The sequence below is a fragment of the Thunnus albacares genome, chromosome 22, assembly GCF_914725855.1.
Source record: "Thunnus albacares chromosome 22, fThuAlb1.1, whole genome shotgun sequence".
Lineage (NCBI taxonomy): Eukaryota > Metazoa > Chordata > Actinopteri > Scombriformes > Scombridae > Thunnus > Thunnus albacares.
Window position 1 is genome coordinate 25373001 of NC_058127.1, and position 24468 is coordinate 25397468.

The 24468-nt window shown below is 39.5% G+C and overlaps 1 protein-coding gene across 16 annotated transcripts in view; it reads right to left on the reverse strand.

The window, feature by feature from the left end:
* Positions 1-607: 607 nt before the first annotated feature.
* LOC122973863 (PC-esterase domain-containing protein 1A-like) overlaps positions 608-24468 on the reverse strand; it is a 28032-nt gene continuing 4171 nt past the window's right edge. For 12 of the 16 annotated variants that reach the window (XM_044341645.1, XM_044341641.1, XM_044341642.1 and 9 more), the window contains 9 exons: positions 23540-23772; positions 16944-17094; positions 14312-14564; positions 13416-13496; positions 13169-13252; positions 11847-11927; positions 3528-3662; positions 3312-3410; positions 608-1124 (listed from right to left, as the gene is read on the reverse strand). In XM_044341645.1, the coding sequence (XP_044197580.1) occupies positions 982-1124; positions 3312-3410; positions 3528-3662; positions 11847-11927; positions 13169-13252; positions 13416-13496; positions 14312-14564; positions 16944-17094; positions 23540-23772 (1260 nt within the window). In that variant the 3' untranslated portion in view covers positions 608-981. Of the gene's footprint in view, positions 1125-3311; positions 3411-3527; positions 3663-6770; positions 7224-11846; positions 11933-13168; positions 13253-13415; positions 13497-14311; positions 14565-16943; positions 17095-23539; positions 23773-24468 lie in introns of those variants that run through there. The other 4 variants (XM_044341652.1, XM_044341653.1, XM_044341654.1 and 1 more) reach the window with 4 other exon arrangements.

The window sequence follows — 24468 nt, forward strand, 5'->3', positions numbered from 1 at the left end:
AGTCTCTGTCTGGACTTAAACCATTTAATTTATTAATTAAATCTTATCATTTTAACTGACACATTTTCAATTGATACAAATATGTGCAGTTCTTGAGAAATAATAAGCAATCGGCCCGTTCGGAACAGACACGTTTTGAGCGCGCATCGCACTAGAAGAAGAAAAAATAAACAGTAATATAAAAAACACTTAGCACTCACATTGTTTTTACTTGTGTTCCTCATTCAAATTCAGGTTGTAGAGAACCAACCTTTGCACTAGTCACCACTGTTCATTAAAATATGTCAAATTGCAAATAAGCAAACACTAAAGACTGATTTGACAAGAAAATTCGAAAAGCTCCGATATGACCATCTGCCTATTGTCAGAGTTTCCAGGTCAAAAGCTGACTGTACACAGTGTACCTCTGGGTGGCCGACTGCCTGAGGCTAGAGATCAAGGCATTAGTGAGGAGAGCACTGGATTAGATTTGGTAGACATGAACCCCTCTGTACATATGATAAGATAGGACAAAGTTGTGAGTGATAAAGTGAAGATAAGACTGTATGACTGTATGTAAGGAACCACTGCACAATGTCTTTTCACTGTAACTGAACACAGACAGGAGGCATAGAAAATTATTTTATTATCACCATTTTTGTGTCAAAAAACATAAAGCAACAATTTCATCACCTAAAATCTAAATGAGGCTGGATTTGGAGCATGTAGGAATACTGATGAGTGTATTTTACTGCAGGTATAGTATGCGTCACTATGCTTCCAACCACCCCTAATTGCTAATCTCATCAACAGCCAGAAACAGCCGGTGACTTCAAATTCTCTTAACATCCTTTCCCTCATCTGTTTTACTTCCTAACAAGTTTCTTGAACATCAGCAGTGACTCATTGCCTGTGAATCATTATTTTTTTTGGAAATCATCCAGTTGACGTTAAATCCAGAGTCTCTGTGTCCCTGCTGTAATGTGTTTCTGCTTCTGCAGCTCACCATCTATATGCATGGTGTCTGGGTCCCAACAGTGGAAGGTGGGGGGAGTAGGGGTGAGCCCTGACATGAGGCCTCCACCTCCTCATCCTCACACAGCGATCATCTGCTTGAAATGGAGGACAAAAACGGAAACCTCCACCTGGACAGAAAAGACAACAAAACTCAGGCAGTTGCCTTTTTTCTTTCTTTTTGACAACCCCTACTGATCCTTTGAGAAAAAGTTGCGGTAAGAATGGTACCAAATCAAAATGTGTTATTTTATTATTGATAGTGGCAGTTTGTGGGATGTAAAACCAAAAACAATGAGCTAAAAGAGGCTAAAAGGCACTACAGAGCTGAGGGGAACTGCAGAGTTGGTTATAATTCTCTGTGGATTTGTTACTTGATGCAACATCATTTACATTATATATTTGATCCATTGTAAATATAAAAAGTTGATTAGTATAGCTTTACTACATTATCAAAATGTCTAATGAAAATCACTTGTCATGTATGAAGAGCCCAGTCAGGCATGCCTGCTTATTTTTGAACTCTACCCAATCCATTGGTGCTCAGGGCTGTGCACAATTTAGCCAAATTAATTCAAGCCAAACACTTTTAGGTACCATAATGCTCTTAATAAGTCTTCATGACGCCATTATAAAGGTGGCCCAATTCAATTTTAATGGCGAAATAGTTAAAAATGTCTTTTGAGCACACAAACTCACAGTGAAATTGAAGGAGCTGTGTTTACATTCTGTTTTTCTCACCAAAACACACTGTGTGTATCCTGGAGGTCTAACAAGCATGCTGAGTACATTTCCTTCCTCATAGAACACTTGCAGACACAAAATCTACTTTGTTAACATCCATGTTTGCTTGCTAACAGTCTTCTTCCTTGCCTTTGTTGACAAATTGCAACATTTCTTGTCACATTACCACCATCAAATGTACCATGGAATGGTGCAACACCATCTGCAGGACTGTGTATCCTGTCACCCACATGTCCTTGTGTATGTGCGTAAAGGTCTACATAAACACAATACTGACAAAATGGGGAACCACTCTTAAAAACACTGCTCCATAGTGCCAGGAATACTGGCAGAAACTCTGCAGAGGGCCTTTATTCATCTGAAACTGATCAGACTATTTGTTAAGCCTTGATCTTGATCTAAGAAACCTTGGATAAATGTTTGTTATTATGTACAATAATTTGGTTCAAGAGATACAGGCACAAGTGTGAGTTCAACTTTGAACTAATATTGGAGCTAGAAGAATTTCTCAGGGTGTAAGTTCAGGACTGTTTTTCTTTTGAACAAGGCTGTGCAAAGAAAAGCAAAGAAAGGGCTCACTTTCTATTTGTGTATGGTTGCTGCCAAGTTCATTTGAATGTCAAGGCCAAACAATCTGTGCCATTGAAACAGAAACAAAGAAAGAACACAAACAGTTGGGAGCCAACACATGTCTGGTGCTCATTCTCCTAATAAAAGTAGATTCATAGAGTAAACTAACTCAAAGTAAGCTTGTGTTTAAACAAGCTGTGTTATGTCTGCAGCGGATTCAGAAATGGCTTCTGTCCATGCTGAGCTTCTCTTCCAGGCTTAGCCGCTGATGCTACTGCTGTCTACAGGTGAAGGATAGAAGCAGGTAGGGCTGCAACTAATGATGATATTGTTTTTGATGAATTTATAACTAGCTTAGTCAGTAAAATGTCTTCAAATTCCTTTTTTTTAATTCAACCTAAAGATATTCAATTTATAAACAGAGATTAAAAGCAGCAGACACTCACTTTTCAGAAGCTGGAACCAGAGAATTTTTTTTGACACTTTTGGATCATAAATGACAAACAGCTGAGTAGCCCAACGCACAGTATTCTAAAAATAACAATATAAGACATGTAATGACTAAGTCTGAAAGTAAAAGGAATGAAAACTGAGAAATTACAGGATACAGTTAAGCCAGATAAGAACACTGAATAAGAATACTGAAGACTTGAGTTTTGGTATATATACTGTATTTGCATATTTCACAGGTGCTTCATTAATTTCCCTTAGGACGGGCTTTTTGGCAAACTTAGTTGGTGCTTTTATATTGGGCTTTTCACCATGGAATTTTTCATCTGACTTTTTTCCTTTTCTTTGTTAACAATGTAAATGTTGACTGTCAGAATAAATTTTAATTAATCCCTTGGGAAATATTTTTGGTCCCCGAGAAGGGAGTTTAGTTAATCAGTACAAAGCAAATTGATGCTTTCAATCAGTAGATGAACAGGAGAAGGTCTCTGCTTCATCTCTTGTTTAAAAAAAAAGATAGCTGATACTAACCAAAAACAGAGGGAGCATCATACCTGCACTGAACCTGGAGTATGTCTGTGAGCAGATGGCTCTGGTCTGATGATGAACTTGCTGACCCCGCCACAGGTTGGTGGGGGGCAAAGGGTTATAATCTGTCAGGAACAGAGGAAGAGAAGGAAACAAGAGACATCACAACACTGCTATGCTGACCACAACTCTCTCTTTCACTACATGTGGACAAAGTGTTGCTGACTGCATGCTGGACCTACACTGTCTAGAGTGAGTCCAGTCTCCTGCAGCAGGGAAACTTCGACATGGAGGAGGATGAGGGTGCACGGGGGGTGGAGAGTGAAAGTCACTGATCCCAAAACCAGCAGTGTTCTGCTGACAGTGGGAGTGGAGAGCTAGAACACACAGAAGCACAGAAAAAATCTGATCACTGATCAGTGACCTGCTTGCCATGATTGACAACACGTATGCCTAAATATGTGCTTTTACCTTTCTTCTTCAACATTATTTCAGTTTCAAAGGAGCATCTTGGGGAATTTGGGGAAAATAACAAACAAACCTGAACAACTACAAGTAGATGATATGGAAGGGCTGCAGTACAAAAACTATTTAGAGGTCTTGACTGGACAAAGTTTTGTGAATAAAGTGACAAAATATACAGTTGTGACTGAAGACTTGTACACACGAAAGACTACGTGTATTCTGTTAACACCACCATTCAATCTGAAGATTCCCATCCCATCATCATAGTGGAGACTGAAATAAGCAATTAGTAAGCAGCATCTATCTGGTATTTTCTGGTATTTATTTTATTTTTTTTAGTGCTGTGCAAAGTATTTAAAGTTACAGAAAACATTTTTTAAAGCTATCAATAATCAGTTAATTCAGACTGTTCTCACAGAGGTCCAGATGACAGGTATGCAAGGGAATTTGCATAAGATGCAAATAAAATTGAGGGCAACAAAGCCAAAGACTGCATTAGCTCCTGTTTTACCTCTTGTTTAGCAGCTTTATGTTGTGTCCAGTTCTGCTGAAATTTGTGCCGTACACAAATATCTTTTTTCTGCTCACCTGGAATAAGCTCTGTCAAAGTTTTAGGGTGAAAATTTAATGTACAATAGTCCATGAACTCTACAACACTGAAGTCGGCATGTCAGCATTCTCTCATCACTACAATTAGACTAATGACTGTCAATCACACATCAAAGAAAACACCCATATTTGTGTTCTATATTTCTACCTCTTTCTTGCTATGATAAAACACAGACATGCTAGCTTAAAACCCAGTATGTGGACAAGGAATTCTTCAATCTGAACCTTTCAAAACCAGAAACCCTGGTTGACCAGTGAGGTCCAGCAGCTGCTGAAAGCTCATGATGCAGCGTTCATGTCCGGAAACTGCGAGGCCTACAGCACAGCCAGAACTAACCTCAAAAAGAGCATCAGAATGGCCAAACAAAACTACACTCTACAAATAGAGGACCACTTCCACAACAACTCCGATCCCTGGCACATGTGGCAAGTCATTCAGTCTATCATGATTTTAAAAAAGCTCCAACACCTATTCCACTGTCCACAATGCCTCCCTCCCAGACAAACTAAATCTTTTCTATGTCTGCTTCGACAAAGACAATACTGACCCAGCCACCAAAACCCCCACCCCTCCAGGAGACCAGATGCTCCCTCTGACCATTGCTGAGGTCAGAGGATCACTACGCAGAGTAAGCACACAGAAGGCTGCTGACCCGGATGGCGTACCTGGATGGGTCCTCTGGGAATGCTCCAAAAGCTGCAGCCACTCTCCCATATATATCAGCGGGCCTGAAGTAGAGCGTGTGTCAACTTTAAATTTGTTTGAGTCCACATCAACGCGGAGCTCTCTTGGACACCTAATACCCGCTCCCTTGTGAAGAAGGCCCAACAATGTCTGTATTTCCTGAGGAGGCTGAGGAGCGCCCACCTATCATTCAAAATACTTTCAAACTTCCACTGCAGCACTGAGAGCATCCTGACCAGCGGAATCTCAGTCTGGTATGGTAACTGCACATCAGCTACCAGAAAGCCCTGCAGCAGATTGTCAAGGCAGCCCAGCATATCACTGGTACCCTGCTCCCAGCCATTAAAGACATTTATCATAAACACTGACTGCACAGAGGTCTCAGCATCAGCAGAGATCCCACCCTCACCCTGTGGAGCCTCCAAGCCTGTACTACCAGGTTCAGAAACAGCCTGGTAGTATGTTACCCAACTGAACCTGGCCACCTACCGAACTCTACTCAGTCACTCACACACACCCCAGGCCCCCTCCAAGCTGAGCCCCCTGAACCACACACACACACTCCCTTTACTACATGTATATAACTGTGTGTATTTTATGCCATGTATGTCTCTATGAGCTACCCCCCACACTGTTTTGGTGAAGCCGCAGCCCTACTTTTGTCGCATATGTGCCTGCACATTGTGTGATGACAAAAAAATTGAATTGAATTTCAAAAGCCTTTTTACTAACTATTGTGAAATGACCAACAGGTGGAGGCTTTTCTGTGAATGATGGGTGATTACTGTACTGATGCAATCAATGGAGCCTGCTGAGTGGGCAAACATGACCGATTGCCAAGGGAAGCTATAAAAAGAATAAAATGCCTGTGGGAAAACATCAGACATGGCTTGTGGGGATATTATAGGTAGCAGCACTGTTCTCTACCATAGGCTTGACAAAAATGCCTTGTATTTAAAAAATATTGAATTCCTATCTCACAAATGTTTGGAGGTAATGAAAATGTGTTGAGTCGTAGTCAAGTTTCATTGAGCAATAATGTTAAAATTATGTACACATGTAATCGAATTGCTGTGTTGAAAGCCATCTGGAGACATTCAAGGCAGGAATCTTTATATAAACCAAATCAGCCGTTTTATTAGCATCAATCAAAGAGTGGCTGCAACAGAGTAAGGCCTCTCATCTTCACTGACAAGCTGGATACTTCACACACAGGGAGTGACAAAACTACACGTCAAGGACCAATAAAATGGGGACTCTTAACTCCCCGGGAAGCTGTGTTGCTGGGCCCTAAAGTGCCTCCTAAACTCTGGCCTTTAGCCTCCACCCAGTGTCCCTCGACTCTATGAACACACTGGGTGGAGAAGATTTGCAATGGGAAAATATGCAAATTCCATCATCTTTGGTACGAATGAGGTACTCGCCCATTTCCTGCTGTTATGGGATGCCAATAGTACCAATCAGCTGATGAGTGACAAATAGACAGAAGCGATATATCATTGCTTTGATAAATAAGATAGTTATTTTACTTCAGCATCTTTGGATTAGTGTTACATATAGCAATTAGGTAATTTTATCATTTTGTTAGGAAACATAAATTCGGATTTATTACATTGTGAGTTTTTTTTGGTAAGTCAGTCAGCCATGTGACGTTGGATATACCGTATGCTGCAGTGACAAGAGAATGCCATGTGAGAGTAGTGGCAGACATGAGTTGACACTCACACATGTTGATACTGTAATCACCGGCTTTATTACTTAGAGCTGTGAACACAGTGACATCTCTCAAAAGAGGTTAGTTTCACTATCAAATTGTTTTGTGAGAGGTTGCGTTGGTAGAGGGGTGTTGTTTCAGGTACCAGTGAGATGATGAAATAGGATCCAAGAAGATGAGCTGAATGTTGAGCGTTTCTTTGCTGGAGAAAATGCAGTGGCTTCATTCAAATGCATGAGGGGGGCTGTGTTTTTCCACACAGTGCTGCTGTCTGTCTAAACATGGACTTAATTTATGATTCTCTCATGCCCACACTCGCAAAAAAAGCAGCACAACTTCATGCTTATGTGACTGAAGCTTTGCTATCGTTGTCTTGCAAAGCACCAATTTGGACCCAAGCTTAAATCCTGGTTCTTCTAGTCCTCCAGGCCAGGCTGCTGAGTTCCTGAAATGGTTCCAGGTCCCCTGGAAAAGTTGAAAATGGGCTAGTAAAAGGAAATCAGTTGTTCAATGTGTATCTTCAATTGTGACCTTACAGTGGAGGAGCTGAAGCCATAAATCTTTTTCAACAACCAACAAAGCTATCACAAAAACGAACAATCTTTGCAAACTGTCTTCCTGTCTGTGACATTCCAACCCTTTTAATGATCCCAACTGTGTTACGCCTCCCACATCCTGTTACAAGAGGACATATGACACAATAAAGAAGAAAATATGTTTTTTCATTGGGTATTGAAGAGTAAAAGAAGAATTACAAAGCTTAGTCAGTCATCCTGAAAACGTGGACTCACTAACATTTGATCTTGTGCCTCTCTCTCTTTTTGGTTTTCTTTGGTACAAACATCACAGACTGCCAGTGTTCACTCCATCCCGAGCTTCAGCTTGGGCTCCACAGAGCTAAGTCAAACTAAAGTAGAAGTATGCAAAGCATGCCTCAGTGGGTTTTGTTGAAGAAATGGTAAGTTCACAGAGGCAGCCTGCTGACTGTCATGCTCAAACCTGGTGTAATGAGGTGAAACGGTGCTTGTCCAGACTTCACTGGGGTTTATCTGCCTGTTCACACTGATTCCATTTCATGCTTCCGCCTCCTTTTTGTCCTAGGAGAAGGGTGTATTTTGAGGCAGTGGTTCTTAATCATTAGATAAAGGATAGCTGAGGACATCCTCATAGGCTCATAAATCCCTTTCAGATCTGAATTAGAGACAGGGACCAATATGGACAGATTTTAGGTATTGATTTCTTGACTCTGAGGGAGAAACGATAAAGGCCAACATCAGGCACTAAAATGAAAATAAAATGCCATATTATCAGGCTTTTCATGACAAATGACCGATTCTGTGGTGATTCCCTTCCAGCTGTGACCTGGCTGAACTTGTATGCATCCGAGCTGTGATTCCAAGCTCTGAATCCATAAGCTCTTATAAGCACCTCATCCTAAGTTTCAGTGTTGGTGTCCCACTGTGGTCTAGTGGAGCATTAGAAGCTTCCTACCTTCATAACAACAGGGTACAAGTGTCAGCAAGTAAAAGCAGAAAGCTATTAATGCTGCAGCACAAGTCATCAGGACCACACTGAATATGTGGAGGTAAATAAAGAAGCAGCACTGAATCCGGACAAACCATGAAAAGTAAGGTTGTTAAGTGATGATGATGATGATAAGTTATGAAGGCAAGCTAAAGGCTAAAACCAGTCTGAACGCAGCCTTCTAGTCTTGTGCCCTTGAGTGCACCTCTACCTATTTTGCCAACCATGGTGATCTTGATTGATTGATTGATTGGTGGAGCTAGATGATGACAAACGTGGGATTCATCCTCTGGGGACCAGGAACGTGTGTTCAAAACTTCATGGCAATCCATCCAATAGTTGTTGAGATATTTCAGTGGTGGACCGACTGACCAACATTGCCATCCCTACAGTCACGCCACTAGCATGGCTAAAGAGGTGCTTGTTATATATGTCTTACTTATATAGTCTTTTATAAGTGTCCATGGTCCATCTAAGCCATTGTCTCTATAAAGCCTCTGCAGGGCTGAGGCTGCACGTTCCATCTTTATCAGTTTTATGAAGTCCTTTAGCCAGTGATTCAAACAGTTTGATTCCCTTACTTTCAATTTCTTTTCACAGAAAGGAAAGCCAATATTATCAGGCGTTGTGTTACTGCAGATTTCAATCCATCCACTTTAACTCCCAGCAAACACAATTCTGGGCTTAGTGATACATCCACATTTAATATTGAACATAACATTTTTTGTACTCCTACCCTAAATTGTCTTATCTTTGTGCAGTGCCATAACATATGTATTAGAGATTCTCTCTCCACATCCATGCCAACATAGGTCCGACACATTAGGAATTTGAGTTATATATATATTCAGTATATATCTTCATCTGTATAAGTTTATGTCTTGACACATTTTGATAAGTAACTTGTATGTCACATTATAGAGTCCCATTGTTCTATTGGAAGGTGTTTTCCCAGATCACATTCCCATTGTGATTTGACTTTATCCATGCCACGACAGGGGGAGAGAGACCAAAGTCTGTGAAGTTTAGATACTGTGCCTCTATTTGCTACAATCTCTTTCAATTTATTATCTGTGTCTTTATCTGAGGCCAGTATGGTACCTTGACATATGAGTTTCTGTACTATAAATTTCAGCTGTAGATACTGCAGAAAACACAAATCATTATAGTTGAAATTTGCTTTAAGCTCATTGAATGTCATTATTCTCTGCCACTTTACAATTTGGCCTAGATTCTTAACATTGTGGCTTTCCCATTTCTTATTAATAAGAGTCTTCCCTCCAGCAGTGAATAATGGGTTCTCCCATAATGGACATGAAGGCAAAACTAATCCATTGATTGCACATTTCTTTGGATTATTTTTGCTGTTTCACATGAAAAATTAATAATTGGGTTCTTAATGTTTGTATTGACCTTTGTACAATACCACAAAGAAGAAAGGGATACTTGTTTTTTACTCTCACCAACAATTTTCTGTTTCAGCCACATCCAACTGCTGACCTCACACTGTTGGTGATAGGCCCAAAGCAGGGGGTATTTGCCATTAAAGGCTAAACAGTATGTATAGACACTCACCAGCCACTTTATTAGGTACACCTTGCTAGTGCCAGGTTGGTCCCCCTTTTGCCTTCAGAACTGCCTTAATTCCTCATGGCATAGATTCAACAAAGTGCTGGAAACATTCCTCAGAAATTTTGGTCTATTTTGACATGAAGGCATGGTGCAGATTTGTCAGCTGCACATCCATGACGCCAATCTCCCAGTCCACCACATCTAAAAGGTGCTCTATTAAATTGAGATCTGGTATCTGTAGAGGCCATTTGAGTACAGTGCTATTGTCATGTTCAAGAAACCAGTTTGAGATGATTTGAGCTTTGTGACAAGTAGCCATTAGAAGATGGGTACACTGTAGTCATAAAGGGATGGACATGGTCAGTAACATTAGTCAGGTAGGCTGTGGCGTTTAAACGATGCTCAAGGGGCCCAAAGTGTGTCAAGCAAATATCCCCTACACCATTACACCACCAGCCTGAACCATCAATACAAGGCAGGATGGATCCATGCTTTCATGTTGTTTACGCCAAATTCTAACCATACCATCTGAATATCGCAACAGAAATCAAGACTCATCAGACATCGCTGTTTTTCCAATCTTCTGTTGTTCAATTTTCATGAGCCTGTGCCAATTGTAGCCTCAGTTTCCTCTTCTTAGTTGACAGCAGTGGCGCCCTGTGTGGTCTTCTACTGCTGTAGTCCATCTGCTTCAAGGTTCGATGTGTTGTGTGTTCAGAGATGCTCTTCTGTATACCTCGACTGTAACGAGTGGTTATTTGAGTTACTGCTGCCTTTCTATCGAACTGGTATGGCCATTCTCCTCTGACCTGTCATCAACAAGGCATTTTTGCCAAGAGAACTGCCGCTCACTGGATATTTTCTCTTTTTCGGACCATTCTCTGTAAACCCTAGAGATGGTTGTGCATGAAAATCCAAGTAGATCAGCTTTCTGAAATACTTAAAACAGCCCGTCTGCCACATTCAAGGTCACTTAAATCACCTTTCTTCCCCATTCTGATGTTTTGTTTGAACTTCAGCAGATCATCTTAACCATGGCTACATGCCTAAATGCATTGAGTTGCTGGCACGTGATTGGCTGATTAGATATTTGCGCTAACAAGCAGTTGAACAGGTGTACCTCATAAAGTGACCAGTAAGTGTATTTCCAGTATCCCTAATCCTCCTTTATTTCTATGCTTTGTCAGTTTATTAAAACAAATTCTATTAAATTCAAATTCAAAGCTAAGTGGAATTGAAGATATCATAAAAGACAGTTTGGGGAAAACATTCATTTTAATTATCTCTGCTCTGCCCCAAAAGGATAGCGGAAGTGTTCCCCACCTGTTCTCTGATAGTTTTAATCAATTTAGGACCATTTATCTCGAATGTCTTCTCAATATTATAATACCAAGATATTTCAGTCCCTCTTACTTCCAAACTATCTGAGTTATGGCAACATGGGCTGGAAAAGTCATGCAGTTGAGCAGAGTCGGTTCGCTCTTGTTCCAATTTACTTTATTATCCTGAAAGACTGCTAAACTCATTTATGAGCTTAAATAAGTGTCGCACTGAGATTGCTGGATTTAAAAGAGTTAATGATATATCATCTGCATATACATTTATTTTAAAATCATACCCATATATATTAATACCACTTATTTGTTGGTTAGTTCTAATAGCACATGCAAGGGGTTCCAATGCCAACATAAAAATTATTGGTGAGACGGGACATCCTTTCCTTGTTTATCTAGTTAGCTCAACGAATGAGGACACAAATCCATTTTTTTTTTTAACATAGGCAAGTGGTTTGTAATGAAGTGCCCTAATCCACTGCATTATCAGCTTTTATTATGCATAATATCACAAATCTGAACACATCAGCACATCTCATGTGTATGTGGAAGCAGCCAGAGTCCAAAGTTTTAGAGAGAAAAATAAAGTAAGGTGGGAATAGCATAAGTGTGCCCAGTAACAGTAATTCCACTGCAGGCAGATGGACTGGAGCTTTACCTCTATAGTGGTGACCATCAGTCTGTGCAGGGTGGTGGTGATTGGCATGCTGTGTTGGCGCCAGCAGGGGTCTGATGTTTGCTGCTCTAACTTCCATACACATACATGGAAAAATGAGCAATCTTTAGGTTGAAGTGCAACTTTTTAAACAATATATATTCATTATTCATGACCTTGTGTACACACATGATTCTGGAAAAAGCTGTATAAACAAAAGCACACATTGATATATTTAAAACCAAAAAAAGATATAAAACTGTATCTTTTCATACATCTATAATCCTTTATATAACACATGTAAACTGAAAATAAATTATAAAATAATATTGTATTAATTAACTTAGCATAATTACACCAAGGAGCATTCATTCTTCCTCTTCTTGATTATCTATCAAGGCCATACACTTGAAAAAAGCAATAAAAGTCCCAAACGTTTTCAAACATATACCGTTTTCATTTTAATACATAAGCTTTTCTAATGAATGACTTAATAACATCTGCCTAGCCCACTGTTTAATACTTGGTTTGCTTGTCTTTTTTCAGAGGAGTACCATGAGTCTTTTATTTTGGTTTACTCTAAAGTCATTTGTCCTGTGTTGGGTATATTCGAACAAGTGTTTCCGGCCTATGTCAAAATTACACCTAAATTCCTCATCATCAAACCATGTTATCTGTGTTAAGTAAATATCAATTTAGGATTTTCTCCCTTTGATCCCCATACTTTAAATGTAGCATCTGCTCTATCTGATACAAAGAACTGATTATCACATATTGGACTATATTGTGATCGTGACCAATGTTTTTCAAGATACTTCCTCACAACATACCATACCTCGACAATGGGTATGATAGTTTGTTTAATCAAATTTCAGTGAATCTTATAGTATAACTATAAGGGCAGAGGTAAGTTTAAACTATCTGATTTCAAGTTGCATATTTTACTCTATTTTCCTCCTCTTTAATGGTCGGTGAAGAACTGTAGATTTTTGCACATTTCTAGAGCATGGTAAGTAAGCTCAGCTCAATCAGAACAGACTCATTTTATAGATATTAAGTTTGTTGTATTTTTTACTGTGAGGTATATTTTGCCTTTATTGAACAGATAGAGGTGCAGACTACCACTGGAGGGTGACTAAGTTGGACAATTTCAAATTTTACACATGGTGACTTTTAAAATTACTGAAAGAATATGCTGCATGATTAAAAACACGCCATGCTAAAATTAAAAGATGATGTTTATTTGGTGTTGACTCAGGTAGACAGTACTTCCATCACAAAGAGTTATACACACAGAAAACCAACGCGAGGGCAGAGAGTGTTACCTGTGTTTGGTGGAGCAAAGTGAAAGTTATGTGATCTGAGATGATTCTGCTCATATTGCACCAGGGTCTGTCTCTGCAGGGCACCTGAGAAAAAGAACATGGATGAAAGAATAAGATGCAATATCCAACCAGTGACCATGAGCTGATTTGTTTTTAATATACTTTTTTATTTTTTCAATTCACTGTATTTGTTATCTTTCATAACCTCTGAGTGACTGACAATAAGAGAAACTTGGACTGTACAAACCTGAGTCCAGGGGGGGTCTTGGATGGGGCCATTCTGGTCTGAAACCGTGATGTCCAAAGTCTCGCCTGTAACCCTGACACACTAAACATTCAGACATCATAAACTACACCTCTGTCATGGTTTCACATCACATCACATTACAGTTCATGCACCAAATCATTCAAGCATACAGTACAGTACACACGTAATGGTCAAACCTTAAAACATGGGTAGCTGACGATGTCTGCTGCTTTTATGTCCAAAAAACAGTGCAGATGTTTAGTGAGTCACATTAAACCTACATAAGAGTTGAGAATGGGGTTTCCAGCTATCTGGGACATTTTGCCTTGTGATAGCAGGAAGATATTAAATCCTGCATGTTCTCATAGGTCTGACTAGTTTGCCCAGAATTACTGATTACCATGAATACCACACATTTTGTGTTGATGATGTGCTGATAATTATTCTCTTGACTGAAACATTTTCGGTTTGTGTATTTTTTGCACAGTTTGGTTATTTTCACCATGTAAAGTAAAATGTTTTTGCAGCAATTGGGAACTTTTTAGATTTCTATTTTTCTTTTTTTATATCTCTTTTTGTCACTCGGGTGAAACTAATGTGGCATTTTTCTTTTAAACTAAACTCTCAATTAAAACACAAGGTGACATTATTATATTCACTGAAAGTACATAAAGAAAGCATATGTGTGTTGTGTATGTTTGTAGAATCAATCTGGATCAGGTCAGGGAAAGGTCTTCCACTGTAGTATTGATCAGTTGTACAGCATAGTAAATATGGAGTCAATAAACTGTGTCATAACAGACGTGAACCTGTCACTGGACTGAACCATATGAAATCAAAGGTCGATAACATGTCAGCACACGGTATGTCAGACTAACAGCAGTGTGTGTACTGACCTTGTCCTGGAGGGAAGGGGGGGTGAGGCAGCTGTACTCCCCAGGCATCAGCAGCGTGCTGCAGCAGGAGGCTGCTGATGCGTCGGTGGGCCAGTGCATCCCAGTGGACGCCGTCTGGCATGCGGTTCTGCAGGTTGAGGCGGAAGTGGAAGTGTAGATCAAGGATGTCCAAGCCATAGGCATCAGCCAGCCGACCACTGTACAAATTAGCCTCAATGATGTCATAGCATACTGTGGGACCCAAGTGGCTTATCTGTCATAATTCAATAATGCTGATCAGTGATTCAACTCATACTCAGTTCATGACCTATAATACATTTGCTGTTCTAAACACGGTGTTTGGTAATAATTTTGGCCAATAAGTCAATGTTATCATTTACTACCTTTCTACAATACATACTATATGTATTACACAGTATTGAGGGAAAATTCTCATATGGAGATTTTGAGCTTGAGTCTTGTAATCAAGAGTGGCAGAAACAAACAAGACAGACAGAGATCTTCTGTTATAGCCCATGGCCATTATTTTGTTAGAATTGTTACATGTTTAATATTGCTTGATTATCACATTTGGATGACTTTAGGAGACATTGTTCCATGAATGTTAAAGACAAACTACTGTATACTGCCAACAGGCAAAGTGTAAGATTTACTGACTTTGACAAACCAGAAGCAATAAAACATCAAACCTAAATATGTTCTTCTTAATGTATGGTGGAGCAAAGTTGGTGAGGAGATCAAAGCCAACTGATGAGTCCAGTTTTCTCTGCAGCCCTCCCTGCTTTCTTAAAGATACTTAAATACTACTTAAAGTTGGAAGTTGAATTTGGATTTGCCACCAGTGTAGTGAACCAACTGACTTGGGGATCACTCTGGAAACAAGACTTTGGGCCATATTTTATTTGTACAAGCACAATGACCAGCGCAGTGTAGAAGGTCTAGGTTGCATGGACTGTGTGTGCACCTCCACCTGATATTTTCGTTCATGTACTGAATGTGTAGCAGTGCAAAGTGGAAAAGGGCTGGGTTAAGTGGAATAAAGATTAGTAGGTGTGGTGATTAATAAATACACTCTCAGCCAATCACATCTCTCATCTTAGTGTGTTTGTATGCTGAGATTTGCTAATTAGCACAAAACATAAAGTTGTACAGCTAGCTGAGGCTGATGGGAATGTCATTGGTTTTGCAAGTATTTTGTCATGGGAGAGACTTTGCCTTGTGGTCTGACAGAGATGCCCATTGATTGGGGTTAGGCATGGGGAGTGAGGTGGTTAGGGTTAGGGTACAAATATAGGGTCAGAGCCAGGGTCAGAGTAGGGCTGGGTCTTCAAGGAGGGCATACTGGGTGAGCATCCCTGAGAAGGGAGTTTTAGTCTCTTCCATTTAGTCATAAACCACAGTGTTTGGAAACAATGAAACTTTGACCTGATGACAGCACTAGACAAAAAGTCAGGGGATGGCAGTCAGTAGAAGTCCTCTGGGCAGCGTGGATATCTGTATCAAACTGAAAGGCCATCCAAAATATGTCAGTCTGGACCAAAGTGGTGCACAGATCGACTGACCTTGCCTTTCTTAGAGCCACAGTGCTAGCATGACTGAAGCCAATGTGGAATTATCTTAAAGTGCAATGCCACTGATGGCCACTAGATGATCAAGCTGACTCCCATTCAAAAAGCGCCAACCTCTCTCTAGAAACACTAAGTCAATCATTATGGTCTCAGTCTCTACATTTGGACCCTCTAATAAGTGTGCTGGTGGTCACCTTGACAACTCCTGGTAAGCTAGCATTAGCTTTGGTCCTAGGTAGCGAGGCACGTTCTCAGAGCATGAAAGGCAACACCCCGCACTTCTTATTTGGAAGGTCCTGGCTCCAAATGGAAAAGATGGCACCGACCATAACGTGTTACTCTGGGCTTCAAACTGGCTCAAATACAAACCAACAGGTGACATCACACCTTGCTAAGTCTATCTTGATACACAGTCTATGGTTCCAACGGTTCACTGACTAAAAGTATCTTAGCTAAGATTGAGCTTGGTATAGAGGAAGGGTGCTAAAGCAGTTTTAACTTTGCACAGGATCCATCGAGACTCACTGGAACCACACCTGTTTTTAAGGAATCCTGCATTATTGTGAACAATAAGCCTCCCTTAGGTTTCCTGTGGAGGAGTACATAGGTTGTGGTTTATATTTTGTAAGTATGTGGTCAGCATACAAAATAATGATGTTACAGACACTTTAAGAAAAGGTGAACACTTCTGATTCAGCAGACACAAACTCATTAATTCAGTCAAGGCTGTGTGTCCAGTGTTATCTAGACAGATAAGAAACTCTACCTCTCAAAGAGAAATTTACCATGATATGCTCAAGAGTAAGGCAGTACAACAAAAACAATCTGATGTGTGTTTCAGATAAAGATTGAAAGGTCCAAGCCAATATGAGAATGTGAAACAGTAAGTTAGGAATCTTTAGAAAAGCCAATCTCTTTGTATGTTTTGTCTCTGCAGCCCTCATGTTTCTACAATTCCAACATGCAGCTGCTCCTTTCCCTACCCTCTGGTTGAAGGTGTGCCAGCAAGTGAAATCAGCTGGTCTAGAGTTTGGTTGGAGATCCACTGGCAGAGAGATACTCACTTCAGGCACTAAGAATCCACCCTTGATCTTCTTGCCAAGTGGCATGGCCAGAGTCCACAGGATGAGACATTCGTGGCAAACAATGGTTTTAATCTGGCCAAAGAACTTGTGGAGGTTCTCTTTGTACTGTTGAAAACACTCCAATCCGTACCTGCCACACAAGACATTAAAAACTGGATAAGTAGAGTTTGGCATTTTTAGACTCTTTAATCAATTTCTTTCTACAAATTTCAAGGCAAAAATAAGATGTTAAAGAGTATTTATATACTTTAAAGTGACCAATGACCTTAGATATGTAGTCTGCCATAGATCCAAACATACAACATACAATAAACTGCTCTTGGCTGATAATATTGACTATGCTGATTAGCGCTGCACAATTTATCAAAAAAGATTGCAACCTCAATTCAGGCCACTATGCAATCTCAGAGTTTGCATTAGCGGGAGACCCATTGCATCTAAACAAACAATTCTAATGTCTCCCTAAGTTGCATTAACAAATGACAAGTGTGCACAGAAAGAGAGGAACTGACATAGATGCAAACAAATCTAACGAGTGTGAGAGACAGTAACATGTAGTGAAAGAAAAAGCTTTGTAGGAACCATAAAATGTGTTAAGAGTGAAACCCAGTGATGATGAGAAAGACTAAATATATTTACCTCCAGTTCTGACAAAAATGCAGTGCATGTACCATAAAAAGTTGTACAGTCCACTGTGTGGAACCAGATTCAAAGACGATGACAGAAGTCAAAAGCACGTATCATACTTTGCAGGCAAAAGTAAAACTGCAAACATACAGAAAGGTCAGGAAGACTGTAGCAGGAAATCCCTGTCGCATGAGCAATTGAACATCCCACTGAGCATTTAAGAGACTATAGGAAATTGTGATTCTCATTTTGACCAGAGTCATGCAGTCCTAATGTTTATGTATTGGTCTGGCTCTAAATAGGACTGTTTTAGTGTGCAGTCCCATTTGATGCCATGCTACTACAGGTAAATAAACAAGACTAATAGTCTTCAGTCATGCCAGCAGCTCTGTGAGGCTGTCTTTGGGGATAGCTGTGAGCATATTATCATAAACACAATGACAATAATATGCTGATGTTTAGCAGATACTGTATAATGTTTACCATGTCTTAATGTGTTAGGATGCTAATATTGCCAATTAGCACGAAACAAAATACAGCTGATTGAAATGTCATTTGTAGAGGAGATATGGCAATAAATCAAATTGAAGAAATTGAAGTGTTGACATCATGGAGGTGCTAGATGACAAGTCAAAAGATCACCCATTATTACGAATCATCCTGTGGGGAACGTGAATGTCTATACCAAATTTCATGGCAATCTATTTAATAGTTTTCAAGATATTTCAGTCGGAACCAAAAAAAGTTCAACCTCATGGTGATGCTAGAGGAAAAGTCAGGGGTTCATCAAAGTCAGTAGGATAGAGCAAGTATTGCTTTAAAAATGTCCTGTTCATTCATTTGCAACATTGCTCACAATAGCCTGATACAACCAGAGGTTGATGGTAAAAGTACCACAGTATAAACAGGGTTGACAAATTCCTCACCCCAACACAGAGTGTGGTATGGCTGGCTGCTCAAATACCAAAAGTAAATCTTTTCCTGGTGTCACCAGCAATAAATTGAAAATAACACTGATAGACAATTAAAATGAAAGAACAGAACAGACATGAGGCAGCAATAAACACACTATAAATGCTCTAAATAAAATCTGTGATTGCTTTGTGAAAGGCTGCAGGCAGACTAAGACTGCCCTTTACAAACCTCTGGCTAGAAATTATAGGACTAATACACAAAAAATGGATAAAAGCGCATTCCGGTGGCTGTGGATGGAGAATAATTTGACTCTTAGCCTTTCCCTGAATAAGCAAAGATGCACATGGACAGAAAAATAAGAGTAGAAAAGAAAAAAGAGGGTTCTGGCTGATGAAAGAGTTTTCATGATTTGTTCATGATTAACATTAAAATCATATCCAATAATTATAATATTAGAGTGTCATGAGTAATGTTATAGTGATTGTTGGTGCTGTTGTTTTTTTTAAATAGAACTACCAAGTGTGCACGCTTGGTTGAAACAATGAAGGAAAGAGGCATAACAGCGAGGTTTATTAATGACTTAGCGAGAATGGAAGGGAGCCAGGAATGTGGTGTGTGTGTGTGTGTGTGTGTGTGTGTGTGTGTGTGTGTGTGTGTGTGTGCCCGCACATGCACATTTTCACCAAAAATTTCCATTCACCCACTTAAATGGAGGGGGAACTCTAAGCTTTTAATCACTGTCCTGTTTATGATGACACACCTCCTAACAACAGAGATATTCACTTAGAAAACATTTTGGTTGTGCTCCAAAACCTGCAAGGAGGCCAAGCAACACATCAGAATGCTAAAATGGAGTGCTGCCTCTGTATGCATGGCACAGTGCCAGTCTATGAGTTAACTAAGTTTCACTTATGACTTTTAAATCGGTCCTGTCAGTATGTTTGGATGAGACTGTTCTCCAAACAAGAAAAACAAAAGACGACGGCCTCAGTAATTTTTTGAAATGCCTAAATAGAACTAAGGACCTCTAGTTGAAAGAAAAAGAGTGAGCCATAATATATAGATGGCAATATAGAGCCACAGAACCCCTTAAGGAAGGAGGTCAGGGTGGATGGGTGGATCAACAAAACGTGTGACTTTATATGGGTGACTGCTGCTCACTTCCTGTTCATCATTTGCTTCTTTTAACCAAGACCGCAATCGTTCCCTAAACCATGTCTTTTTTCACTATTTTGTCACCAAGATGAACAGTTGTTATTTAATCCAAATCATAATCTTTCTCTAACCCTTACCAAGTTGTTTTTGTGCCTAAACCTGACCCACCCTTATCCATAGCAATGGCAGATCAGCAAATTATTGTTGTGTTTTCGGTTACTGTTTACCCACTAGAGGTCACTGTAGACAACAGGATTGCATGTTTGAAAAGAAATTCAGAGAAGAAGAAGAAGCAGTGAAGTTCAAGAATCAAGTTCATGCAAGTGACTCGCTCTCTTTCCTTGCTGTTCTGATTACTTGGGCCTATAACAATGATCATGTGTTGTTTTTGTAGATTGTGATTTGTAACCATTTTGGTAGACTCTGACAAAAAATGTCATCCTGCCAGTAGAGGTGTCAGGTGAGAAAAGTCTAATAGGTCTTTGTGAAATCTTTGAGAAACAACATCTTTTGTTGTTTATTTAGGGCCTGTGGGTTTTGAAATTTAATTGAAAAGTCCACGTTTCCCTTCACCATTTCAGATTTTGTGTGTTGATAGTATAGTAAGAGGTTACAAACCATATCTCTATTAATATAGTTTACCAGATTAACCCTAATCTGTTTGTAACTGGACAGTATTTAATCTCTAAGAATAAAAACTAAAATATACAAAGTATTCAAGAGTGTTGGACTTGAGAAAACCAACTTTCAGTGTAACTAAAGAGTGTGCAAAGTTATATTAGCCAGTGCTGCGTTCCAAATGTTAAAACTAGATTATTTGCTTTTGACTTTTGGCCACTTGGGGGCAGTGGAACAAGATGAGAGCTGATGGGATCAGTGACACTGCAAAAAAACCCCTTAACAATTAGATAAAACAGGCTGTTGAGTAGAGCTTGTTGATAAAAATATTGATTACTGCAACTTTAAAGTTTTTATTAAGGTGAGCGTTTCAATTTGTTTTTGAATTCTAGGATTTGAGGTACATCTCTATACTAATGCTGCATTCATGTGGGATGCAATGTAGAGCTGGGAGAAGAATCTCATGTTGACATGAGAGCAAAGAGATGCACAAAATACTGTGCATGTTCAATATTGCACTATATCCATTAAATATGCACTTAAACTACAAACTAATATGGGTCGTCCATGTTTGTTTTGTTTATCACGCACTTCTGTATTATTTACGATTTACATGTTGACATGATTTACATGTTGTCATGAACGAGTCAGAAACTGGTAATTACAGTAAATCCAACATGACATGAACGAGGCATGAAGTACATCACAGTGAGCTGCGGATAAAATGAAAGAGCTTTCACATCGTTCAGCTTTAGTCTATCATTGTACATCTTTGCACATTTTGATGTTCTGCTTGGCTGCTTGACATGTAGTTCAATATTTTCTCCCTTTAGGCAGGAGAGGAAATTTTCTGGAGCAGAGGTTTGTATTAGGACAGGAGAACAACAGGATGGAGCTGCTTCTTGACTTTCTCCATCTCAGCAAATGCTGACTTTTCTCCCTCCAGCAGCTGCTTGAGCGATTCCATTCAGTCTCTGTACATAATTAATCACACACACACACTCATCTCCCTCTCACTTCGACTGAGCCCGAACAAGCCTCAACTTTAATGAAATTCACACCAAACAAACGACTGGAGGACCAGGATGTGCAGGGGCAGACAGGCGAGTGAGAGAAAAGATCTTGTTTCATCACAGTTAACTTATGAGACATACCTCTCAAGAGCTCAATGTCATTTTCAACACAGACACTGTAAAGAAGATTTTTTTTTTTTTTTACTCTGCAGAAATGAGTGGAGTTTCTGTGGAGGCTGCAGCAGTCAGACAAGTGGCAGCTCATGGTGTTCTGCTGTTTTAAGAGGTTGTCTGGAGCTACATTAGATGACAGGAAATGGCTAGTACACAGTATAGAAGAAGACACGTACAGTAGATAATGTGACACAAACTCCATTAAATAATTTTGTATCTTAACACTGATTTGCCTGATGGTGGGAGAACAGAACTTCATTTCTGGGGAAATGACTTGTGATTATTACTTCATTAGAAAGAGAACCAACTTCATACTGGACCAGAGTCGTATCCGTCAAGCTCCTCAAGAGTGGGAAATAAGTCCTAACTGGCCAAAAATTCACAGCAACACATTTTGTTTCTGCTTAAAAGGACAAGGAGTAAAGCATATTAGATTAAATAAGACAGAGACCGCTGTACACACTCTGTGTGAGGATAAATATTCAGTGATTACAGTGAGCTTATTAAAAGATAGGGTTTTTGCAAAAATGTATGTTTTGACTAACTTTGTCTAGGATTAAAAAAAAGTTTAATTAACGATTATCTCCATTGCTGATTCATCTGCAGATTTTTTTTTTTCTTGGTTTATGAAATCATTTTTTGGTCTAAAAAATGTCAGAAAAATGAAACAAAAAAGAAAATCCCACCACAAAGTTCACAGCTCCAGAGTGACATATTCATACTGTTACCCAAATATTTTCAGTTTCGTCAAATTCTCACAATCCTAGAGCTAAAACTATCAAATGTTTGATATTTTTCTTGAAAAACAGCAAACGATTAGTCATTCATCAAAATAGTAACCAATTAACTTTTGTCCAATAACTAATCCTTTCAGCTCTAAAAAGAAAGAACATCTTCCCTCCACAAATAGAGGAATCTTCACAACCTTTCCCATTTCAGCAGTAATAGATCAAACTTTGATCACGAGTATGACACATCAGTTAATGTGCAGATTCATTCATTCTCCTCCACCCATCATGAAGTTATGGAAAAACGAGCTGCATCCAAGCAATCATGGATCTATTTATTTTTTTGTTTTTTGTTCATTCATTCATTCATAATTACTGATGGTGAAGTAATATTTTAGAGATGTGTTCATATTGTTAAAATGTATTCCCAACAGTGGATGAGTTTACAGAAATGAATATTTCCCCACCTGTAGGGAACATAACAGAAGGTGTGGTTGAAAGCTGAACTGATCAGTTGAAGAGAAGATAAATGCCATGTTTTCATAAAGCTGTGTCCCACAGAGTGTTTACAACATCACTGCTGTGTGTGCAACACTGCACAATACATGCAGATGCAGCGGTAGTACAGGGACTGTAAACCGGTGTGATTAGACAGGCAAACAAGGATAATTTCACACAGCAAAGTCAATTACCCGCCGTTTTAATGTGTATATACAGTGCATTTACTGTTATTATTTGTGTTAGTATTTACTTAAATCCTAATGCAAACGGCTTAATAGCTTCAGCATCATAATGACACTGAAGCTATTTATTTATTTTAGCATCATATTCTGCATATTCTAGACAGCTTAAAAAGCCTACACCGCATATTTGGAACTGTCTACAACTGTCTAATACCCCAAACCGCAAGTGTCAGAAAACTACAACATGTCATCATAATTTCTACTTTGTTGCTCTGAATGTGGCAAAACAGCCATGTGATACACTCTCCTAATTGTCCTTCTCCTGCTGAGAGTAGGTGCAGGAAGATTCATAAATAACACTCAAGTCCTACTCTGAGGTAGGAGTGGATTTAGTCCTAGTTTAACTTTCACTGCAATTCCTGGCAGGGTTTCTGAGACGCTTAATAAATACAAGCGCCAGTTATCAAAACGACTGCGACTAAAGGAACAGACATCTCCTATACTGTAGCTAACCTGTACTGTACATGGAACAAGAGTGAGCACTTATCACATTAAGATCTAATATACAACCACCTGTTATCATGTGACTGAAGTTCCGTACTTATGGAGGTGATATGATGACCGAAGCGTTCATCAGTAGAACAGAAAGTGTATGAAATTACCTGGTGATGTCCCACACACAGGAGCTGATGACGATGACATCAGGCTTGAGTCCTTGCTGAAAGTCCTCCAAGACGCTCTCCACGTATGGCGAGTAGATGCGTGTCAGGAAGTAGAAACGCAGCAGGTGGTGGTCAGAGCGGTACTGCCGGACCTCTCTATACTCGGTGCCATTAGTCATGGGACCCAAACGACCTCCTTCCACCAGGCTGTCCCGCTCAAAGGAAAGCTCCCCCTGGACGGCAGAAAGGGAGTCATTCAATACCAGTGTCACGGCATTGGAAAACACCATTTCTTTATCAATAACACAGCCTCATTTCACAGTTCACATAAGAGCAGGTTGGTGCTTCTCAACATTTTATGAGCTCTTAAAATGAAGCTGTGTCTACCTGTCTCCTCATCATAGGTTACATACTGTATAATATCAACTCAGTGTGAGCATTTCAACCAAAGAGTGATTTCCAGATTACTACATTTGAATCATTTTTAGGCCACAGGCTGTATTCACAAATCATCTTAAATCCTCTTGAATGGAATTAAAAGTTCCTGCCTGAGAGTTTCCTCTTCAGATGAGTTCACAGAGCCGCTGTTAGTAAGAAATGCTGAGAACATAAACTAAGAGAAGGGGTGGGCTAAAATATTCAATATTTGATGAACAGATAGATTGGTTTTGAAAATTCATAAACAGATGTTTTATATATTCTATAATCTGGATCACAGATGTCCTACATGAACCAAGGTGAAATATTGACTGTGTATGGCATCAACCTGCATGTTGATACTGTATATAGTGCTATTTTCTTCATCCTTTGATGATTAATTGATGAGTAATTGCAGTTGGGCAAACTGATATTTTCAGCGTTTCTGAATCATTTCAATTTGCTGATGAGCTGATTGGATCTGTATTAACTCACTTGCCATCAAAATAGCC